This window comes from Drosophila kikkawai, chromosome 3R (genome assembly GCF_030179895.1).
Source record: "Drosophila kikkawai strain 14028-0561.14 chromosome 3R, DkikHiC1v2, whole genome shotgun sequence".
Classification (NCBI taxonomy): Eukaryota; Metazoa; Arthropoda; class Insecta; order Diptera; family Drosophilidae; genus Drosophila; species Drosophila kikkawai.
In genome coordinates this window covers 14,185,113-14,208,953 of record NC_091731.1, presented here as the reverse complement: position 1 = coordinate 14,208,953, position 23,841 = coordinate 14,185,113, and the positions used below count along the sequence as shown (strand labels likewise).

General features: G+C 42.6%; 2 protein-coding genes across 3 annotated transcripts in view; both read left to right on the top strand.

Moving 5' to 3' along the window:
• The first annotated feature begins 63 nt into the window (after positions 1–63).
• On the top strand, positions 64–601 carry mRpL55 (mitochondrial ribosomal protein L55). Its single transcript, XM_017164307.3, has 2 exons — positions 64–331; positions 386–601. The coding sequence occupies exons 1-2, from the start codon at positions 155–157 to the stop codon at positions 533–535; spliced, it is 327 nt and encodes a 108-aa protein (XP_017019796.1). The 5' UTR covers positions 64–154; the 3' UTR covers positions 536–601.
• A 1,047-nt stretch (positions 602–1,648) lies between these two features.
• cdi (center divider) overlaps positions 1,649–23,841 on the top strand; it is a 49,461-nt gene continuing 27,268 nt past the window's right edge. For both annotated transcript variants that reach the window (XM_017164536.3, XM_041774512.2), the window contains exons 1-2: positions 1,649–2,196; positions 8,010–8,882. In XM_017164536.3, the coding sequence (XP_017020025.1) occupies positions 8,463–8,882 (420 nt within the window). In that variant the 5' untranslated portion in view covers positions 1,649–2,196; positions 8,010–8,462. The remainder of the gene's footprint in view (positions 2,197–8,009; positions 8,883–23,841) is intronic.

The window sequence follows — 23,841 nt, the reverse complement described above, 5'->3', positions numbered from 1 at the left end:
AACTCTTAAGAAAGCTAATTGCGGGACAATGTAATCGATAATCGGTTAAAGCTTCGATTGCTTTGGTCACACTATCAGCTGCTTTCCAAAAACATTGCTCGCGTGCCCTTAAAATTTACTTAAAAACGTTTATTTACGAAAATAATTAATTAAAATGTTGCTGAAACAATTGCCGCTAGCCGTGCAGCAATTGCGCTGCCTTTCCTCAGCAACAGCGGCGGTCACCAGGCTCCACCGTTCCGTTTACTGCCGAATGTACCCCACTGTAGTCGTCCAGCCCGATGGATCCACGATAAACATACGCTACCACGAACCGAGGAAAATAATCAAGGTAAAAGGAATAACCGGCAATGCTGGACTGTGATTAATACTCTTGAAATTACAGCTTCCCTTGGATCTGAGCACCCTGTCCGAAGCGGAGAGGAAGTCCCGGATGGAGGCTCGCAAGCCGCGCAAGAAGGTCAAGATCATGGAGGAGGTGGAGGACAACTTCAACGCCAAGAAGTACATGAAGTACATAAAGAAAAACAAGTAGCTGGCGTCCATTTCAGTGCAATTTATTGTTAAATAAAAACATAAACATTGTTATGTAAGTCTGGCATTTTTCGTGAATTTTTTAATGTAGGAAATAGTCAAGCAATCTTCGTGAAACTTTGGGGATAGTTAAAAGTGGAATCGGAGATAATAACAAAATTTCGTTATAAACAATATTTTACAAAATGGCGGACCTATGGAATATATGCCGTAGTGCCTCGAGCTTTGAGTTGCCGTGCTATGGACACGATTGAGCTCGTAATTCCTGTCCGAAATCCGTAAACTAAATTTTTTTGTATTCATTACACCTTTATCTTCTATTTGAACCTAAAAAACCAAAAAGAAATCAAGACAAAAAAAATAAATAAAGACGTTTAAAGTTTTTGATGCGCCCACATCCCCCCTTAAAACTAACTTCACCACGCTCTCCACTCTGGTTCGAAACTACACTAGCACTTTTGCTGCATTGGGCAGCACTGCTCGCTCATGAACGACAACATGGGTAGCACTGGTGCGCTGACAGAAAATTAAAGTTGATTTTTTTAAATTAAATAATTTGATAAAAAAAAACGTCCGCTATCCAAAATAAAAAAAGATTTTTGATTTACGCGCCAATTATCCGATGAAAACTCACAAGCCTTAGAGATGAGAAAGAAATTTCAGCTTTTTGGGATTTTTTAGGAGTAGCCAATTTTTAGAGATTTTTCCACTTTTTCATTATTTTCTGAGCAAAACAAGCTGTATTACCAAAAAATAAAGCTGGAAAAAATGGAATTCCAACAAATAATTTTAAGAAAATAAAATGTATAAAATGTATTAAAATTATTATTTTCTAAAACAGCTGGAATTCCCGTTGTCCGCTTGATCAATATTTTTCCCGCAAACACACTAAAAAAAGCTAAATTTGACGGGAAAAGGAGGAAGTGACATCACTGGTCGCAACACGGTCACACGTTCGCTCATATTAAATTCCATAGACAAAATTCTGTTAGCTCCCGTTTTAACAGAAAATTCTGTTAACCTGCCGAATTCACATTTTACTTGGTCGGTCACACTAAAAAAGCAAAATTTGACGGGAAAAAGAGGAAGTGACACACGGTCACTCTAATCGAGAAAGCAGAATTCGGGAGTTGGGTGCGCGTCGCTCGGACAAACAATTGTTAATTTGTGGACGCTTTTTCGCGAGTGCAGACATAAGTAAAGCCAAGATGTCTTCGGCTGCATTCCAAACTAGATAATTGGCCAAGGCTACCATTCAAGTGCAGCTGCAACGGCTGAAAAGTGTCGCCCTGCGTCGGCGGAGAAATGTTGAATGGGCAGCAGCGTCGCGTCTAACAAAAAGCAAAAAAAAAAAAAAACAAGTACACACATCCGACATCCGAATGCACATAAACAAGACGAGACACCAAACACAAAATCGAGTGAAAACCTATTTTAAAACCAAAAGCTATATTTATTTTGTTGACGCTCAGGATTTTCTGCTGCGAGTGCGTGCGCGTGTGAGTGCAAAAGTGCTGGTGTGTGGGCTGTGCATACCACGGCGAATAACTGCAATTGCAATAGAGAGCAGACACATACACACACACATAATTGGATTATGGCCGCACGGCAATAAGAACAGAACGAGGCAGCGAAAGGGGAGCAGTCGCCAAAACAAAACTGGTAAATAAATAAATAGTCTAACTAAGAATCGGCTAAAATGCAGAATTAGTGGATTAGCTGGTAGCTCAAGAGTGTTCGGTGCGTTTCCCAAGCTGGTGTTCGTGCTTGCGTTTGTGTCTGTGTGCGGAAGCAGCCTAGAGATGGGGGCCTGACCTTAGTTCTCACACACTGCCTGCCGTAAGTTTCCACCCGCTATTGTAATCGAGCTGAAAAAATCCGGAAAACTTAAAATAATAGAACGGCCACAAATATGTATTAGTTTCTACAGGTGAAACTGTCACAACATATAACAGTAAAATTGGTAGTCGTAATAATATCCATGCATTTACTTTTAAATACTATTTTTAAGTAAAATATCTGATCACCAGATACATGGAATGCCTTCAATTTATGGGCAATAATAACAGCTTTATTGGAAAGCGTGTGATGTTTGAGTTTTGAAGGTCAGAGAGTTTTAAAATTTAAGCTTTATTGCATTTAATCATTTTATCAGGGGCAGTAGTTTTGCTTATCATTATGAATCTGAGAAATGGTTCAATAAAGTCCTTTGTCTTTGTTTTGTTGCCAGCAGTAACAAAACAATTTTATTTATATTTCCCTAACTTTTTAATGTTTCTGACAAGGTCAGAATTTTAATTAAGAAATAAGTATAATAGAAATGTAAACAGTTCTTTGAGACGAACCTGTTATCATCGCTCCGATGCACTCAATCTCAATTTGGCTCATCTCTAGCACGTGCGTGTGTGTGCGTGCGACTGGAATTTGAAATTGGAAATGGGGAAGGTCTGTCTGGTGCTGCAAAGGGGAGCGTAAATATTTTCGTAAGCAGCGGAAATGTAAAAATAACACCAACACATTTGCAACTTATGACGAAGATGCTTCCGATGTTTGTGTTTTCCAATCTTGCTGGCTGCCTCTTTAGTTTTCCTTTTTCCCTTTTCCCTTGTACGTTATTCCGTTTTTTCCAATGCAGCGGAAAGACAGTTTTCCACGTAAAATGCAAATGCCGCGACAGATGTTCCGGTCGTTATTATGAATCGGGATCGGGAGCTACCGCGGCTCCCAATTCGAAGGCATCTCTTCCACTTGGACATCTTTTTCCACTAAAGTGCAGCTGCCCGATTGGGATTTTGCCGGTTTGGTGGTTGTAGTTTGCTACTGCTGCATTTTGTGGTGTTTTTTTTGTTTTCGATTGTCGGTTTTGGTCGCTGTGGTGTTTATTTGAAATTAACAATAAACTCCCCCGTACTTCCGCCCTTGGCAGCCGGCTGTTAATGCTGTCCAAGCTAATTTGCTCTGTGCCCGCATCGGGGGGAGAAAATAAAATAAATAAAATATAAAAGAAAGGAAAATAAAACACACCATCGACCGGTGCCATTTGTTCTCATTCCCGTCCACCCTTCGGTGGCTGTTGTTGTTTGGTTTTTGCACCTCCTTCGGCTGCATTCATCAAGTGTTTTGTTTTTGCCCGATCTTCTTGTAGGACTTGCACTTGAGGCTGAAAATAAACCCACTTTTTTGTTGGTGTCGCTCTATTTTGATTCATTCGCGTTTAAAGTTCATCTACGCTGGGCGCTAGTTTTATTTTTGGTGATTATTTTCTCAGGCATAGTTCGTCGATCGATGGGCGGCACGTGAGTATCCCGCCTCCCGAACCAAAACGGCTGCCAATTAGTCTCTAAATGCCTAAATGGCGCAGTAATCGTTGGAAACTTAGAGGTACAGTCAAACTTTTGTGGTCTGATTAGAAGATTTTTACCTCAAAAGACCAACAAATTACTAACCGCTTTTAGATTTGTTTAGTTTTACTCAGAATTCTAATTTAAGGTAAAAACAGCTTTAAAGACTAATTAGCCTATGTCAAATTGTTGTTTAAGTTATGGAAGCGGCACTGTATCTTAGTCAAGACCGTTCTTTGGCGAAAGAAAGTGAAATTTCTTTTGCTCATTAAGCTTATCTTAGGCTTTCAGCCCTCGACAGTCCCAGCATTCCATTCCATTTGAATTTATATATATAGATTTACGTATTTCTCTTCGCTTTCCATTTCGTTGCGTTTTCGGGTATGAATCACTTGTTTTAGGGCCCCGAAAAAACTTCGATAAACCCTCACACCTTCGATAGGCTTGGAATTTATTCAAAATACACAAATTTACATAGATTCTTTTTGTTTTATAAGCAGGCATATACGGCGGATGCAGGCAGCACCTCCCGATTGAATGAGTTGCTAGTTTTCCGAGTGTGGGTGTGTGTTTGGGTATCTTTGTATCTTTCGGATAGCCAGCGATACGATACCGGGGCACATAGGCGTATAAGAATTTATGAGCGCGACAACGACATGAATTTCATTCGGTCTTTGTTGTTTCTGTGAGCCCGAGAGTGTGCCATGTCCCATTTTCCACTTCTTTTTGTTGTTCTTTGATAATTCTGCCCGGCCTCCTTCGCGTCTCATCATCTCTTTGTTTATAGAAATTTCTGACTTGGCTTCTATTCGCCGTCCTCGTCTTGGTGCACGTCTTGGTCTTTTGTTTTTCTTTCTACATGAAGTGGCATTTTTTGTGCCGCTGACCAACTTTCCTTTTCATTAACGCTTTTTTCGGGGCACTTCCTGAACGCATCACCATCAGTTCTTGCGGCATTAAGCACCCTACTTGAACGTGTCTGCTGAGAAAATCATTTCCAATTTCATAACCAAGATTTATGGGTCTTTAATGGCCGAGTGTAGAGTGTGTATATATTGCACACACTTCTGCTACTACGGGCACGCGCCTACGTAGGTTGATGATGATGATGCCTACGACGACGACGACGACGACCCTTGGCCCCATAAAAATGCAACTTGATCTCGACATAGCAACATAGCCACCGCAGTCTGTGTCGGCAGCGGTTTATTGACTCGAAACCTTGTGGCGGTTAACGGTTCAGCGTTCGATTTGGAGAATGCCTTAAACGCCATAAAAATCTAATAGAGATAAGTGGTGTGCTGAAATTAATTTCATTGGTTTCTCCAGCACATCATTTAGCAACAAGCCCACACAAATTTCTAAATAAAAACTTTGTACCGCGTATCTTAGATGTAGGTTTGTTGATGTTTTTTAGATTTCAATGGGATATTATTACTTTAAATAAATTATAAACAATACAAGTCCCTTTTAAAAATTCTTGATACAATTGAATAGTTTATTTTTATTAGCATAAGTACATATATGATCGTTGTGGTAATATCTTAATGTAATGTGAGGGAATTTTCTATATTACTATTCTAGCAACGCTCCAGTAAACACGCCCATCTTTGTATACCACTTTGAATTAGTTCAGGCCATTTAATCTTCGTGTCACTGCTGACACCGCCTAAATCTTCAGGTTGCAGCATTCCATTGCTGGGCGCTCTTCATCTATTTTCCATATGTTTGGCAATAGCCACGGATGCGGACTGACCTTTGTTTGGCTGGCATTCCTATTAAAACATAAATATTTTGATGCTTTGCCTGTGGTTTTCCACACGAGATAAATAGTTTGGAACGTGATGGGGAAAATATATGTATGCAAGAGATGAATAAAAGCGGCGGCATGGTGTTGTGCTTTTGGTGTCTTCTTGATAGACTCGATGAATCTGCTCACCCAAATCGTATTTCCCTCCGAAAATCGTTGCTTTAGGGGGCCTTGACTTAGTTTGCGGAGCGTGCTAAACGCATTTTTGTGGGCCGCGGAACGGATTTCCCTTGATCTCCATCGGTAGCACTCTCTCCTCAGCGAGCGCGCGCGCTTCTTCAAAATATTTGAGCTTAATGTTTACTATATTTCTTTTTTACAACAATATTTAACTTGGCAACTCATTAGGTTTTATGGGAACTTTCACAACTGGCTGTGAAGATAGCTAGCACGTATTCATTTCATAGCCGAAACGAGATAATTTGACAAAGACCCGCCCGTAATTGGACAACTGTCGTCGTCGGGGGCGTGGTTCAAAAACGATCCTTGGGTAATCGTGCGGCAGGTTGGCATTAAATCGACTTTCCGCTGCAACTCTTCAGGTTGTCATGGCGCCTAATGAAGTGTAGCACTTTTTCCCCGTCTTGGCCAAAAGCTTTCGTTGTTGCCTATTGGCAGCGGTTAGCCGCAATTGACCCTAATTATGGCCCGCTGCCGGGCCGGCTTTAACTTCAGCTCGTTGTTGTGTATTTGGACAGATTTCGCAAAGAAGGAAAGACACACAAAAAGCAAACAACTGAGAGAAAAATCTCAATTCGCATAACTTCCCCGTTTGCCAGAGTGCAAAAATGTGCTTAGTAATTTGTGTTTTATTTTGGTTTTGGTTTTGACTTTGGAAAAGTGAGAGCTTGCCATGGCTTGGTGTGTTCGGCGCTATCATTATCATTATGTCGAAATTTGGTGTAATTATTTTGTTATAGTTTTAATTGTGAGCTGGCTCTTTTCTCTTATCTGCCATGATCCCCTTTGGGCCACTCGCATGATCCTTTACGAGCCAATTTTTTTGCTGGCTGATTTTATTTGGCGTCGCCCAAAACCCATTTCGCTGTATCTTATCGCTGAATATATATGGTTGCCTTGATAAGGAATGGCAAATCAAAAAATTCCAACCTGTTGCCGTTGTTCTCCGGTATTATTAGAGCAGCAAAATATTTGGTTATATCATTTCCCAACTTATCTCTGGCGTCAAACCGGCGAGTGGTTCGCGGTGTGGGGTGTGTGCTTCAAGGGCGGGAACCCTTAATAGGTTCCCCGGTGCTCTCTAGGCTCTCTAGAAGGCTCCTTCAACTTTGCTTCTCAAGCTCGAGGCCAAGGCTGCAGTAGTCGTGTTTATCTCACTTGTATTTGCTGATGAACTGAACTCTTTTGGCCCCGTAAGCCCCCGCTGATGAGACAACAACAAAAACAAAAACAAGCGACGACACTTGGCAAAATGATAACCAAATTGCCGCTAAATTACATTGTTTGTTATACAGAGCGAAGAAGGCAAAAGCGGGCAACAGTCTGTAGGTTGCTGAAAATGTTCGTGTTCGTGTGTTTTTATCGCACTTGAACACAGGCGCTATCAAGTACATATGGCATAGTGCTTGTGGCTATCACCGCCACAGCCCGGCTGATAAGCCGTGGGCCATCAAACGCACAACTCCGCCAATCGGCGTCGACTTTGACCCTGAATATTTATTAGCAAATGCGAGCAGGCTCGATTAACTCATTCCTGTTAGTTTAGCGGTGTTTGCTAATCCGCAGTGCCTACGGAAACTGGATTCATAAATATAACTGTGGAGGCCTCAAATACTCCAACGATTTCTGGGTACCCTAATCTGAATGTATATTTAGTTCAAGCCTATCAACTTGTTTGGAAAAAAATACTCTACTTAATCTTCTAGAGTTCCGAATAAGTTATTGGACATCTCTGATTCCACATAAGGTACTGATATACTATAGCTCTAAAATTTCCTCTACATATTAGGCTTTTGAGTTAATTTAAATGGTTTTTTGCTGAGAAATTAATACCCTAAACTTGTAATATTCCTTAGTTTGTCTTGACGAATATTTATTGCCGACACTTGGATATACTACTTTCTGTGGCGCGTGACAACGGAATATTAAGTGAATTCTTTGAAGTTTTATTTTTTTAATTTGCTTGCACCCCATAAAATGAGAATAAACAGAGAAATGTTGATCACGCGCCGCTCCGTCAGTTTCGCAAACAGATATACGCACACTTATATATTTAGACGTGTTTATTTACATTTCATTAGAGCGACGGAATTGATTGAATTTTATTAACTTGTATTTTTTGTTTGCTTGCCGCTTTTTTTCAGACTTCCAACTGCGAGCGCTTCCAGTGCAGCTTCCACAAGTGCAACGTGCCAAGAATCGAAGGACTATCCATTAACCATTCCAAATACCGATAAGATACAAGCAAACCAAGTACACAAGTCTCTTTTATCGAGCAAAACGACAGTGATTGATATATAGTTGCCACATTTTTTTTATGTATTTGTTTAAAAATTTTGCTGCGTTCAGTAAATAAGTCGAGATTCGTTCCTTGGCGTTAATCGGTTACCCATAGTGTTATCGTTAACAAGACCATGTGGTAACCCACTAATCTTACACGATTCGTTCAGTTTCCCGTGACAAGCAGGCAGGGCAAGATCGCCCAACATCAAATACTTAAAATATTAAATACTAAATAGCCAAAACCAAGCACTAGACAACCCGGACACACACATCTCATCCAGATACGACAGCAACATACGTCGTAGCTGATAAACATGAGCCTGAATCAGCACAGTGGACCCGGCCCACCGTCGGAGAGCTGCGGCCTAGCAGTGGACCAGGTGGATTCCTCGGGCCACTCAGCCCCATCTCCCTTTGTCTGGCCGAGCACAGCGGGTTTGTGCAGCAGCACCACCACCTCAGCATCACCACCAAGTGCAACGTATAGGGGAGGAGCAGGCGACACAGCGAGTGGAGATGGAAGTGCAGAAACTGCTATCCACAATGGAGGAGGGATTGCGAACGGTATCGCGAACGGTCTGCCGCCAGCGCCCGTGTCGCGGGCTATATCATCGGATCGCCTGGTTACCGGCATATCGTGCCGGGCTCTGCGCACCGCCGTCTCAGCATTATATAGCGTTGATGATTTTGTTAAGGAGAAAATCGGATCGGGCTTCTTCTCGGAGGTTTACAAGGTAAGTCCAGCACTTGTGAATATGATTACATAGCTTTTATAAGGTTATAATAATAAGATATGGTTTCTTGGGTAATCATTGTGGCAGATAAATCAATGATTGATAGTGTGTGATATTTATCTTTGTGTAATCACTAGTACTGTCATGTGTCGTTGTTAAAATCAAGTGTACTTGTCGTTGTTCCCACAATAATTGAGCATCACACTCTTTGATGGCACTTTCATTTTCGCAACAGTAACAGTAAGAGTAAGAGTAAGAGCAACACCCGCCAACAAAGATAACAATGCCAGGCAAATGCGATTATTTACACAATTTTAATTAAACTTTAAAATTTTTGTAATTACTCAATAGGTATTGTGGCCGTTGCTCAGCTCTCGGTTCGGTTTTGTTCGGCCCGGCTCATCATTCATTATCATCATCCGACCGAAATTGCAAAACAATGGCCCAGACCACACCGCACCAGAGCAGAGCACAGCAGAGCTGGCTTAAATCCAAACCCATTGCCACTGCAGCTTAGCTGGGAGTTGTAAAATTCCGAGCGGCTCATGAAAAACGCATTCGGACTGCAGTGAAACCGTGTGTAAAAATTAATAGCGTTTAGCTTCAGTCTCGGCCCAGCACTTAAGAGTGTAAGCCGCTTTGTGTTGGGTGTTATATTTTGTTTTTTTTTTTCGGGCATTTTGGCCATGTCGCTCACAGCTCGGAACGGTTGTTGGCCCCGGTGTTTAAAATTAATAAGTTGCAACAGATGCGGTGCATACATATGACGATGCATTCGGGGGGCGTTTGAGGCACTCGGCATTCGATGGGATGGCCCAGAGCACAGAGTCTGACATTAGGGCTTTCCAATTACGTAGGAATTAGTGATGGTTAGGTGCTTATGCAATCAACGGTGACATTGGGGCGGCCCAAGAGTACTTGGCCTCTACGATAGATACATAGATAGATGGATGGAAGGGCCTACGATTCGAAATGGAAATTGCTATTGAAATTGAATTCAATGTGACACACTCACATTTCTATTTCTGAATGAATTGACAACTCTTTCTTGACTTTCTCATCTATATCTCCCAGATATATGTCTGAATGGATGGATAAAAGAAAACGGTTTCACTTTCATTTTCGTTTTTAAGTGATATTTACACATTTTTCTATATGTTCATATATGTTTATTATGTTTCATGGGGCATTATTCGGTTATTTGTTGCCATTATTTTCCCCAGCTTTCCCATCAACGGCAACAATGATTGTGAGTCGCCACCTCCTCCTCCCTTACTTGCAATTATTTTTCAGTTGTTTAATGAAAGCGCTCAAATAATGCCTCGGCTAAATGGAAATCTCCTCCATTCACTGGAGCAGCACAAAGCTATCCTAGGCTCCTATATCTATTCATGTGCGCACATTCTAATGCCGCAAATCGCATGCGAGCGGCTCGTATCTTATGGATACTTGTGTCGGCGGTGAATGACCGACCTGGGCTTCTACCTTTCCGGGGACGACTACCTGCTGATTTGCATAACAGCTCGCCATTCACTACCTCTAGCTTTCTTCAGAGAATAAATTGCTGGCGTGCATCCCGTCGAAGAAGATAAACTCCAGGCCACAACGGCCTGTTTATTTGCGTGTGAAGTGCGTTCGATTCCATTCCATTTTCAATTCGAATCGATTGCATTTCCGCATTGTAATGCGCCAGCTGCCAGCAATTAATGGCAGCAGCAGCGGCAGCAGCCGTGGAAAAACTTCACTTCACCCCTTCCGCCTTAAATAATTGAAAGCCAGAACCCCAGCCAGATCCAGAGCCGCGATCATTCGGTTAAAGTTAATTGAATTGCCAATAAATTCAAATCAATATCTGCCTAATGACACCACCAATTTGTGGGTTCAGCGGCGTCAAGTGCACGCCTGGATTTCCATCCGCAGTGCCACACTTTTGCCCCCAAATTCCCACTCTTTCTTCTCGTGAAGGGGAAGATGTATTTCGAAATGAAGAATCTCCTCGAGATTTATTATTGGCCCTGGCTTCTCAATTGCGTGTCAAGGCAGCCGAGAAAGATATCAAATGGCGCCGATGAGAAGAAGGAGGAGGGCCGATTGGAATTTCCACTTTGATTAAAACTCTTTCACAATTTCCCATCCATTTCCATCTATTGCGTGCAACGGATGCAATCCGTAGAAGCTGGCGGATCTTAACCTCGCACATATGGGGTTAATCAGGCGGCGGGAAAGTATGGAGCTGGAGAAATTACTAAATTGAATTGGCCAGATTTCCACCAGCTCGGTGTCGCTGCGAGATGTTAATCGGACAGGAACCGTTTTAGAGTGTTAAAGCAAAATCAAAATCACAAAAATAATTCTCTTAAATCATGTCGTATAAGGAAACTGCCAAGCCAACACACAATTTGTTTGGACATAAATCAGGAAAGACTTTTTTTTTTTTATTATTTATGTTTTCAGTTTGAAAATTTTTTAAAGTTAGTAAGTGGGCCAAAAGCAACGGTGAATGCATAACGCCATGCTAAAGTAGACGGCACTCAAGCAGAATGGGAGTAGAGTAGAGTAGCGCAGAGTGCTTAGTATTTATTTGATAACTACAGTAGACACAATGCACCCTGGTGCCGGCACCTGCCTTCCTATGAGCACAAATTGCGAGCTGTCAGCGAAGACAAAGGGGATCGCCACGCGAGCTGCAATTTGTTTCACTCCTCTCGGCATTAAATTTATTATGTAAAATGATATGTATTTGGCCAAAAGGAGAACTCGATCCAAGCGAGTTGAAAGTCTAGCTTTTGTTTGGTGTGGGTGGTGGGTGGTTTTGACCCAAGGCGGCCGAGTGAAAGTTCTGAGCTGCAATTGGAGATGCCAAGCTGAAGGAACTGGGAAATTGGGTTAGACGATGGCAATTAGATTAGGGCCAGGCGAAATTGTTCCAGATGTTCCAGCAACGAATGGCGACTGTGACTGCAAAGTGAATGTAACTCCATCTCCATCCAAATCCAACGGGCATCCTGTTGAGCGCTCTCTTGACCAGCTACAGTTTTGTGACCAAAAAGCAACATCGCCTGGCCACAATCCAATCCACAGCCAATTGACATTGCTCCGCTCTGCTCCGGCAGCGGCGAATGGAGTCAAGTCGTCGTCGGAATCGTTGCGAATTGATGAAAGTAAACATTTAAGTAGAACTAAATAAGTTGATGTTGAGATGGTGGCATTCGATGGACGACGGATGGCTTGCAGCCTGCTGCAATTTCTCTTCTTTTTCTTTCTATTTTGTTTTCTTTTCTTTTCTGTTGCCCCCCATCTCTATGCAGAGTTGCCGTGTTGCGCTTTGTATCTTTTTGCATTTCGCATTGCAACCGTGTTGATGTTCACGCGAAATTGATTGCCATAAATTATGCAAAGTTGCATTCTCGTTGTTGTTGCTGGCCGCTCGACGGTCGGTGAATTGGTGCGCGGCGGCATTTAGAAACTGCAACTGCAACTGCTGCAACATCTGCATCTTAGTCCGGGGAGTGGTTAGTTTGTTTCCTCCGTTGGAACTACCATGTGCTAGGTATTAGGGGTGTTGGAAAATATTCGATTGATCGATATTTGATACAAAGACTGATATATAAATCAATGTTTTATCGCAACATCAACATCAAAATTCGGTTAAATATGTTTTTAACGTTAATAATACTATGTATTAGGATGTCCGAAAAATATCAAAATATCGATTGATTTTTGTAACATTAAGTTGATATAATCAATAAATCAATAATCGATAGGATTTCGTTTTTGAAATATTTTATAATATATTGATATTTTTTTCGATATTTATTTTATTTTCAAACTACTTCCATAGGAAATTACAAAAAAAAAGTATATAGACGATTTTCCTGCTATATTTAGACTAGAAATTAAATTGCCGGGTATTTAATGGTCTGAACCCTCATCTCTCGCAATCCTCTCGTGGGGTTTTTCCCTCTTTTTTCTTCCTCTGAGGCAGCGCACACATTTTCCATCTTCGATTTGCTGCTGCCGCCTTACCATTTCGCTAGCAATTTTTCAAATGATTTTGATCTTTTGCTGCTGTTGTTGCCTGTCCGCTGACTGTTTGTTACTTTTTGTTGGCCAGACAACATTCGGTTACAGTTACTTTTGATGTGCATGCAAATGTTTACACAAAAAGCAACATCCCAGCGAACAAACAGCATCCAAACTTTTGGCTCTCTCGAAGGAGAAGCAGGCCTAATGAACTCTGATGCGCCCCAATTAATTTCCCAGAGGTTTTATTGCAATTTGCCCCCACGGTTGCTGCGCTTGATTAATAATAGTACAAAGTACAAAGCTTATAATAAAATTCGCTAAGCTCGGACTGCTTGCCTCCAGGCCTATAAATCTGAGAAATTGAAATTCAATTTTGCATAACAAGAGGCATTGTCTTTGGGGATTCGGGAAAAAAGTAAAAGTGCTTAACGCACTAATCAGGCAGCAAACAGAAAAACATTGATTTTGAATAACAAAAGCCCGGGAAAAGAAAACCAAAGTATTTTTGCACCCTTTTCAAAACTATAAATAATAAACAAAAAATTGCAAACAAAACAAGTTATGTAAGGGGCCGAAAATAGCGCTAAAAATATTTACCGTAAACACTTAACAATGAACGCGCAACGAAAATATTTGATTTCCTTTCAAGCATCTCCGCGAATTGCTATGCAGCTAATTAAGTTATAATACTTAACGAGCCGCAAATCGCAAATTGCCAATCTCGTTGCTCACTACAACTCACATTTGGTGGCTGGGATCGCCCACGTAGAAAACTCTCGTGTTGTTTCGCTTTTTTATTTTTGGTAATGGCGCCGAGAACGAGTTCGGCTACTGACGCCGCCTCCGATTTGGTCAATTTGAATGTGATACATAATAAAACCATGTTAATGCGATAATTGATTGGAGTCGACGGCGTCGTAAATACGATTTCAAAATATGCAAATATTTACCTCTATTTTGGAGTGGGCAGCGAAGCATTTCATTCATTAATAGATTTATTGAATGCTCATTGCTGAGGTCTTAGTCACTGCCTTGTTACTTAACTTTATGAAATACTACAGATACTAATTTCGCCATAGCATTGATAAGGAAAGGCAATCAGTTAATTATTTATTTGCACAAGCAGGCCAAAAGGACAGGTAATTTATTAGATCAGCCTTCAATTAATTGCGATATATTATGCAAGCCAAATTTGTCAAGAAATTATCTTCAAACATTTACCAAAAGTGTACGAAAGGCACTTGAAGGTTCGCTTCATTAGTTGCACAAACATCAAATATTTTAAATATTTCTTCTTTGATTTTCACCGCAGCTGTGCTGTGTATTTATCTTCGTAAATTTTCGGGAAAAGTCATGCAAATCCCAGGTTTATCCACCCCAAGGGCTCTGGGTGAATAATCGAATTCAATTAGTTGACTCTTGTATAATTTATAAATAATTTCACTCCTCCGCCTGTTGTCGGGGATGCGTCATGCACATTAAATGTTCATGCATTAGGAAGAGATTTGTTGCTTTTTTATATTTAGTTTGCAAGTTTGCCATTTTTCTTGTTGTCTTGTGAGGCATTTTCACGCCTGGCCATAAACAATTTGAAATTATAAATGCAAATATATACGTGTGCCGTTCGTTCGGGGCACCAGCTAGCTCCATAAAGTGCATGATAAATAATAAACTAAGAGTAAATGCCAGCTGGGCAGAGGCCCAGCAAAACTAAGGTCCCCGAGAAAGCAAAAACAAACGTTGCCGAAGATGGCAAATCATAAATTCTAATAAGACTTGCCGCCGCCAGCACAGGACAGGTAGTGGGGAGCAGCCACTCTGCCATATGTCATCCGCCAGGGAAATAATGTCCGGGCCCTAATGCGTCTAACGAGCTGCTGCATTTTTAAAGAGACCAAGAGGGGAGAATTTGAGAATTTCGAGAGGGTAGAGGAGGGTAGACGCTGAGGAACGGCGATGATTTTCATATTAGGGCCCATAAAATGCGACATTTGTGTGCGGACAGGCGACGGCGAACCGAGTGGGTGAACTAGTTCAATGAATTCCCGTGGTAGTTTAGAGGCTTTACAAAGCCTTAAAGTTTTAGCAAAGAATTTAATGCAAATGCTGTAAGCATTCAACTCATTAAAATGTGTGCAGTTGGTCTTTTCCTGGCTTTGGCTTTTGATTATTGTGAACACAGGAGTACCCGCCGTGGAGTGGATGTCTCTTCACCACTTTTTGAATAGTGTGAACACCAGCGAGCCAGCATCGTTAGGGGCCCTGGCTTGCTGGTTGGTTCAAGGAACCAAAGCCCACAACTCCATTTAGATCCAGTTAGATACTGTGCCGGGGAAGCCGCCAATCAGCAAGTCAAAATGCGCTAGGAATGCATCGGCGGTGTCTGTATCTAAGAGTACCTGAGTGCGGACCAAAGTGCGCTTGTATGTGGGTTAAGCCGAAGAGGCCGTGGAGCAGCCCACAGACTACTCTGTGTCCCAATCTTGGGAGTGAGACACCGACTCTGACTCTGATTCCGACTCGGAGTCTGGGGCTAAGGCTCGGCCTGAGTGAGTGACTCCCATAACCAAGAGCGAGGTGCAGCAACGTGCAATTACGCGCACAACTTGCGTGCAGAAATATTTTTGGATTCATTCACCTCTGAGGAGGCAAGGCGAGGCGAGGAGTGGACTAGAGTGGAGTGGAGTGGAAGATACCGAGAAGAAGATATTTTTATATCCCGCGAGGGGGTGGAGATCGACCAATGGAGGGCCCCTTGGGACGTCCTTGCACTTTGTTTTGCCTCTTAACTGTGGCATAGATGGCATTCCAGCGTACGATGATGATGATGAGGATGATGGCGATGCCTCGGATGCAGATGCTGCTCGCCCACGTCTTTCTGCGGACTCTGAGTGGCTATTTTTATTGATCTCGGGACGCCAGGCCCCCGCCAAACGTCGCGTGCCTTTGCTCTTTATATTCGCTGTCGTTGAATGTGTGCCAAATATTTCACGTTGATTTTTGAGTGAGTCAAAAAAATGTAATAAATACTACAGGCATCCTCAGAGAACACATCCGTTTGGCTATTTACGTCGGCGTTGGTTTCATTTGCTCAACTTTAGCGGTAATTCGTCTCGTAATTTTTGAATCTGAATCGGAATCTTTTCGTTTCTGCCGTTTCATTTCACGCTGCTTGACGTTGCCTTAATTTGTGGGGACTCGCTTTGTTTAGCACCGCGATCGCTGTATATACACATATACTGCATGCTTATATTTCCTATTTTGCAAGATCTTTTGACGCCGATGATTCAGCCTTCATATATTCTCGGGCATTTCCTTTGGGTCCCGCATATTTTGGCCATAAAACATCGAAGCCAACCGCACAAACCTTCTGCGAAGGGTTTCGTCGTTGTCTCAGTTGTGACCTTGCAATCCATTTGGGTTATTTTTTCTTGCCTTTCCCACATACTCGAATCGAGTCGACTCGTAACATGTGTTCAGCAAACTGTTTGTCTTGTCACATTTGCGCAATAATTACAAACTGTTTGGAATTGAAATGTTTGCGCACGGCCAACAAAACTCCCACATAATTCACGTGGCGTGCGACGAGACAAACCAAAAAAAAGACAAGAAGAAATAAAATAAATAAAACAAGAAACCGCATTCAAAGACGAATGCGGGCCCCAACAAAACCGCTGATGGCTAAAAATTCAAAGAAAATAAAAGCCAAGGGAGCTGGCTCATCGATGATCTGCCTTCTCGGGAATGAAATCGAAGTAGTAAAAGCGGCCAGCAAAGTTGAGTTCTCATGATTTATGGGCGCCCATGGATCAGCTCTTATTTCTTCGTCCGCCGCTAGCTGCAATTCATTAGCCAAATGGCCATATAAATCTGCCCATGACTAGCCAAAGCCCGAGCTATGGCAACCCTCTGCAAAACCCTGGAGCAGTGAGTGCACTGCAGCAGTTTGGCTCTCCTGTTGTCGTCTTTTGGCCAAAACTACTTAAATTAACTTTTGCAATTCGCGTGTCAATGATGACAGGCAACGCAAGAAGCAGCAGTCTCAAGGGGCAGGGGCACTGAGATACGTAGATAGACTCGAGCCGGGACTTGGTCTTGGACTTGGTCCGACCCCAGCTGGCACTCGAACGCTCCTACAGAGCTGCGCCCTATCCAACTGTCCAATCGAGCGTGTCCAGTCCTCGAGGTTCTGGGCAATATTAGCACGACATGATAAATATTTCAATGCCAAGAGCGAAGCTATTAAACCAGGAACCCCGACCAGAGCGAGCCAAACCGATCTGAGCCGAGCTGAATGCCGTGCCCTATTCGAATGCCTTAGTCCAGGTCTGCAAATGAGTTGCTTCGTCGCTGGACTTTACATTGAGCGAAATAACTTGGTACTGAGAAAGCAGAGTAAATTCTTGAATCTTGAAATGAAATTCTTTTGTTTAAGGTGGATAGAAGGAAGATTTGGGGAAATTTAAACTAAAAAGGTTCCATTATTTTGTTATTTAGAATTCCCTAAAGGTGGTGGATTGATTTCTCAAACATTTTTTTCACAGTCCATCCTAGTGCGAGTCCATTTATTGTCTCCCCTATTCCAAGGGTCCCGCCCCCTTTGCCTGGCCAAGCCCTCAAACTTTTCGCAACTGACCAACAGTTTTCAGCTCGTCGTGTATCGGAGTTTGTTGTGCGCTCTGTGTGTGTGTTTTATATTTCATTTTTGCCGTGCTGGTTGTGCCAACCCTCGCAGACTGTTTAATTAAAATTTCCTTTTTATGTGCTCTCTATTCGACAACTTTGCATAGACGTCTGGCCGGGGCGGGGTCTAATTAAAAAGTGAAATTGTAATTTAAAACGGCCAGGACTTGGTAACTCGAACTTTAAGGGGTTGCTATTGGATTAAAGTTGCAACCTAGCTGCAGGCCGTGATGTGCACTAATTAAAGCAAAACTTTCGCTTGAAAATTAATTAGCTTTCCCGGCGCCCTACAGACCCAATGCACTGAGCCGGGTCGGGTCGGGTTGGCCCCGAAGGGAGAGCCAAAGTGAAACTGCAGCCGATAGTCGGGAGCTCCCTTTAATTTTTTCTATTTTCGGGCTTTCCTTGGCCACAGATCTGCAGATGTGGTATCGCGGTTCGGTGGAAAAGCGCCGCCATTGCAACAGCTGCAGCAGCAACATGGTCATGGTCAAAGCACCAGCGAGTCCCAATTTTGATTTTATTTATTTGCAATGAGATAAAAAACAAAATCGTTCGTTAGAGCCAAACCGAGACTGGATCGGGGTGTGAGAGACAATGAACAATTCAAATATAATCATCATAAATCACGATTTAGTTTCGCTTTTTGCTTTGTTTTGCTACGTGGGTGCCAGACGACGACCCACGAATGGGAGATATAGGAGGTGGTGGACCCTCTTGCATTTCTTCTTATTGTCTTCAAAAGTTGGTCAACGTATATACTATATAGGGTCATATGATTGCAGTCTAAGATATAGGCGTTTCCCACACTGGTTCAGTGTTCAAGTTCAAATCGAACGGGGAAAATCCAAAATCATTTCTGAAATTAAAAAAAAAATGTAGTTTACGATTTTAAAATATATAAAATAATACATTTTTTTTTTTCTTAATATGTTAGACTTAGAGTTAGGTCTTCATTGTTAGTACCTTGCGCTGACTACAGAAAATAGTAACGATTTTAAATCGATGAACATCGATAACATTCCAGCTTTATCTTACGCTTCATCTTATAGAATAAAAACAAGAGCAAAATCTTAAGATTTTTATGTTTCTGTCAGCTTATGTACAGATATTTTTAAGCTCAGAATCGACAAGATGTAACTAGCTTCTTCGCCATCCCTAAGTCGGGCTAATTCAGTGGCAACATTGTTGCAGCGACAATGTTGCAAGGCTGGCAGGTTGGCGGCGCGAAATCGTAATTAACTTAATCTGCTCTCCTCCTGCTGCATAAAGATGCTGCATTCGCCATGGCCTGCTGTGCTGTCCTCCTCGGCTTTGTCAGTCTGCGACGCGTCAGTTCTTTATGGGCCATGCAAATATCGAGAGAGGTAGAGGGGGTATTATTTAAGCAAGTGCAATCTATAAATCGCAATTTAAATATAGATTGTGGCATACTTTATGGTTGCTCCTCGCTCCACATTCCCCAGCGTAAACAGCGAAACAGTCGCAAATTAACTTATCTTTTCTGGGCGTATACAAACAGGCAATTAAGCCAAAAGGAAAACTTTGCGCCAGGTGAGCCTCATATCGAAAAAATTTCAATTAACTGGTGGCCACGTGACCGTTAAGTCGTCTAAATGCAATTAACAGTGGAATTGGGAGTGGGAGTGGAAGTGGGTTGGGAGTTGAGTAAGTCAATTAACAATATTTTTCGGCCTTAAACATCTGTCTGTGCAAACAATGAGAATCCATGAAATTGCGAGCACAATGCAGGAAGTACACACAACGAGACTCGTCGCACAAAAGCCCAGCACGATTGCCCTAGACCGCGGCAGAAGAGTATATCCCTGGATAAAGTGGCTTTATGTAGTCACCTCCTTCCCCTTTAAATCCCCCTGATATACGCACAATGGTCTATGGCCTCGTCCCCCTGTCAGTGGAATTACAAACGATCTTGGCGGCTGACCATGTCACTGAACTCCAGGGGCGCCTTTGTACGCACTCGCATCGCTTCGAAAAGAAAGCACTCTCCCCCAACGATTTCCAGTGAACTAAAGCCAACTACACAAGCCGAGAACCGATCGAGGGGAGACCCTACGTATTTATTTGAAAAATGCCTGCCAGCTGAAGTGGAAAAAATGCCCAAAAAATGAGACGACATTCGGTCGAAACGGAGAGATAGTATCGCACAGAGCCGGAGTTGGAGTCGAAGCCAGAGTCCGCGACACGGCAATCGATCGACTGTCGCTCGATCGTAATTAATTATGGTTTATCCAGGGGCCCAAAGCTATCCATCAACGGCATGTAAATAAAATCGCCGGCTTTTCTACAAGTTTTCTACAAATCACTTGAACTAAATATACCCTTCGGTGCGGTCAAGCGCGGCAGTTAGGGGAAGTCGGCGACATGTATTTTCGAATATCTTTTTATTGAACTGCCCCGCCTGGGGCGGCTGGTTGGCTTTTCATGGTCAGTTTGGTTTTGGCTCGCGGCATGAAAACAAACAAACGAATGGATGGAATGAATGAATGGAAAAACATATCTAAAAAGAGCCGGCAAAGGTCTCCTTTGGCGTCTTAAATTGGCGTGACAATTGTCCATTTGGTTAAACAGCGAAGCGTTTCTATTTGTGCTGCAAATTTGTTGAGGCAAATTGATTGGGTGAAACTCTTATTCGCGGCTTTGGAAATCCACCAAAAGAGTATCTATCCCATGGATCTGATCTAGGTATCGCGTATCCCATATCCAAATGGAGTCTCTGAGTGGCACTTAAATAGAACTAAACACTCGACCAGCTGTCATAACTCAATTGTCTTTGAGTGTCACTGGGGGCCAGACAGTTTCAAAATTGAAAAATTTCTATCTTCCAAGTGCTTCTTTCCCCCAAAGAACGCTATGTATATGTATATCTATTCCTCAACCCTTTCTCCCTTTTCTTTCAACCTCCAATCATTTGTGTAGTGACTCAAGTGCGTACTTTCGGAGCTCTCCTTATTTCCTATTGTGTCTGGGCAGAGATAAATATATATTTATTGCCGATATGTGAACTGCGTCATGCCACCAGCAGCGTTTCATCAGCAGCGGGCTATGGCGCAAAATGAATGAAACAAAACAAGGGGTATTAATATGCAAATAAACTATTCCGACAATAGTTAAATGACAGCCATAATGGTCACACCCCCATATAGATACTATCTTCCCTCATCAATCCCTGGCACAAAGAATGTCTCGAGGCGAGAAGGAGACATAAAGAAAATAAATAAAAACCATAATGCTCATTCCCACGCATCCATTGCCGATTTCCAGTGTATATATCATGAATACTATCGAAGTTTTCTAATATATTCCTTTGTTCCTCAATTCCTCAATTGAGAGCCATCAAAGAACGGCGACCGCCGCCTCAACTAACCGATACGGAGCGGAGCGAGCTTCCCGTTCGCGGGCAGAGCTCTAATTAAATTTAAATTTCCGCCAAATGGCCTGATAGTCGCAATAGGGGTCAGGGCAGCAAATGCATTTAACAGGCTGCCACCCAAGCACTGCCTGCGATGGCCGCAGTTTCAGTTCGTGTTTGGTCTTTGTCTTGGGTGATGCCTCTGCTTGATATCTCTTGCGAGCTGAAAGCCCAACCGATCCTCCACTGAGGAAAAGCCCAAGACCTACATAGACTTTGCTCTTCTCAACTCTAAAGTAAACACTTCAGAAACCCTTAGAGTTTCTTGCTGTGCACTATCTTTCCATTCGATCCCGTATGTATCTGTATCTAGACGCTGGCAGGCTCTTTTAATTAGCAGCAGCTGAGTTCAGGAACACTGGACGCGGGCACTTCTATGGCCGCTTTCAGTGGCAAGGAGAAACCCTAAATAGAGGCACTGGTGAATGGCATGACATAGAGCTGAATCCCCCATCCAGTCACAGATAAGCTGCAGTTGCGCAGCTTTTGGGCAGGCAAAGAAAATGGTAATGGATGTGGATGTGGAAATGGAAATGGAAATGGCACAACCAAATCGCATTGTATGCAGCTGCAGCACCAGAGCTTCTGATCCCATCCAGCGGAAGCCAAAGCAAAAGCCAGAATCCGAATCAGAAGCACAATGAGCTATCGTTGCCACTGCCGCAGCAGCAGCAGAAGAAGATAAACAATGACAAGTTGCACTCGACGCTTTTGCGGAGATGCAACTTGGAATGGGAGTGGGTATGAGCATGGTACAAACAGGGACTTCTCTCTCTCTCTCTTTGGCTGCATAATCAAATGCCAGTCAAACAAACAGAATCACAACCAAAAACCTGAGCTCGCCCAGGGGAGTCAGTTAGCCAGCGGGCCCAGGATCACATCAAATGCCATCACCGCACACATTGTGCACTCCCCAAACCAGGTTCAAGATTAATGAAGGGCGCTGCCAGCAACAAGTTGTGCTGGTGGTTGTCTTGCACTGCGGGAAATGACATTATCATACAGAAATCTATAAAATAATGCAAGACAGAATGTTGAATTATCTTGAATATATTTCAGACCATAAAACAGCAAGTAAAAAAAAAAAAAAAATTATAATAAAATCGAGTTTTAAGATTATAAAGTTAACACTTTTGAATTTAACCCAGTTAATGGGTAACTCTTATTTTCCTGTGCATTCATAGACCCAGACAGTGCTGACCACAGATGGCGGGCTGTCTGGGTGGGTTTCTGTGTGGTTCTCGTCGTCTTCCAATGGTGGTGGTGGGTTCCCGTGTCCGTCCGTGTCAACTGCAGTGGCAAATATGGTGACAAACGACACTAAAGCTTGCACAGCCTGCTGCCTAATGGAGGAATACACTGCAAACTGTACTGCGAGTAAAGCAATTTATCGATTTAAGGCTGCTGCAAGGCAATTGTTTCGGGAAAATTGATTAGAAAATATCAGCCATTAAGCAAGGGAGCGCGCGCAGGTTGGGTCCACTTGAGCAGCTCATAACTTCCGCATTTTCAGAACTACACTATGTAGTAGGCATTGCTCTAGGGAGGATGGCCAATCAAAAAGCCATTGCCAGTTGTTAGTTGAAACGTGACCGACCGGCTGCTGGCTCACTCGATTGAGGAGGAGCTGTGGAGGAGAAAGAGGAGCTGGAGGATGAGAGGTCGGCCCGGCCGGGAATGGCCGCCCAAAAACGAACAGCTACCAACACGATATCATCCTACCAAATAGGCAACGACCGGGCGGCCAAAAGCCAGTTGGTAATATCTGCTTTTAGCAGATACTCGAATCAAATTGAATTGAATTGAATGGAGTCGCATGGAATTGACTGTTGAGCGTTTAAGCGTTTGTTTAACTGCTCAACTGGTTGATCCATCCGATGTCGTGGGTTCAATGCACTTGGCTATCTGCAGTGGCAATGGCTTTTCAGCGAACTGCTGCTGTCTTCCGAATACCGAAATCATCGTTATGATGAGGATACTGGCAATAGTTCAGCTCGGATCTCACATCCCAGCTATCTGTCGCTGAGTTTTGCGATTGGCTGGGCGTTTAAGCGCGTTCGTTCAATACGTGTAAATTGTGTGCATTCGCATTCATTCATAAAAATTCTGACACAAGGCCTTGAGCATGTTGCCCCACGACGATTGCTGTTGCCCTGCCTCCATCCGCTGTGGAGTTGATTCATCGCCAGCGACGCTGCACCCTGGGTCGAGTCAACCTAGAAAATGATAAGAGTATTTATAGACTTGGTCTTAATGATATTAAGAATGAAATTTACAATATATATATCAAAGAAGGGTTGCACTCTTAAGTAAAATAAAGATACAAATATCTGTAACACCTTCTGGCAACATTTATCTTTATCTAGATGTTGCGCAACATGTTCCTAGCGACATTATTGGTTTCATCTGCCTTTAGCACTGTTTTATTTAAGTTTATAAAGAATTTAGGATAGTTAGACAACGCGATTTAGTCATAGGATTTAGTTACCGGATATCTTATTCTTTTCTATTTGTTTTCAATACTTTCTAGTCGATCACAGATGAATAAGAAGATTTAGAATCGAATTATTGCACTGCTCACATAATGTCCGGAAAGCTACATTTTAGGATTTTTAATGCTCTATATTTTTTTAAGTAAATACACACGATCCGTGACACTGTACGCCGCGGGCAACGCATGTCAACGGCGTTGTCACTCTTATTGTTGTTGTTGCTGCTTGCCGCTGTCGTTGCGATATGCATTTCATAGTTTTGCATTGATTCATTTCGGAGAGCTTCGGGCAGACGCCGGCGATCCAAGCACATTAGTAATATATG

Excerpts from the sequence above, each read along its gene's own strand:
- mRpL55 (XM_017164307.3), top strand. The coding sequence starts at position 155 with ATGTTGCTGAAACAATTGCCGCTAGCCGTGCAGCAATTGCGCTGCCTT. Across the intron at positions 332-385 it reads AACCGAGGAAAATAATCAAG|CTTCCCTTGGATCTGAGCAC; the intron begins GTAAAAGGAATA and ends TTGAAATTACAG.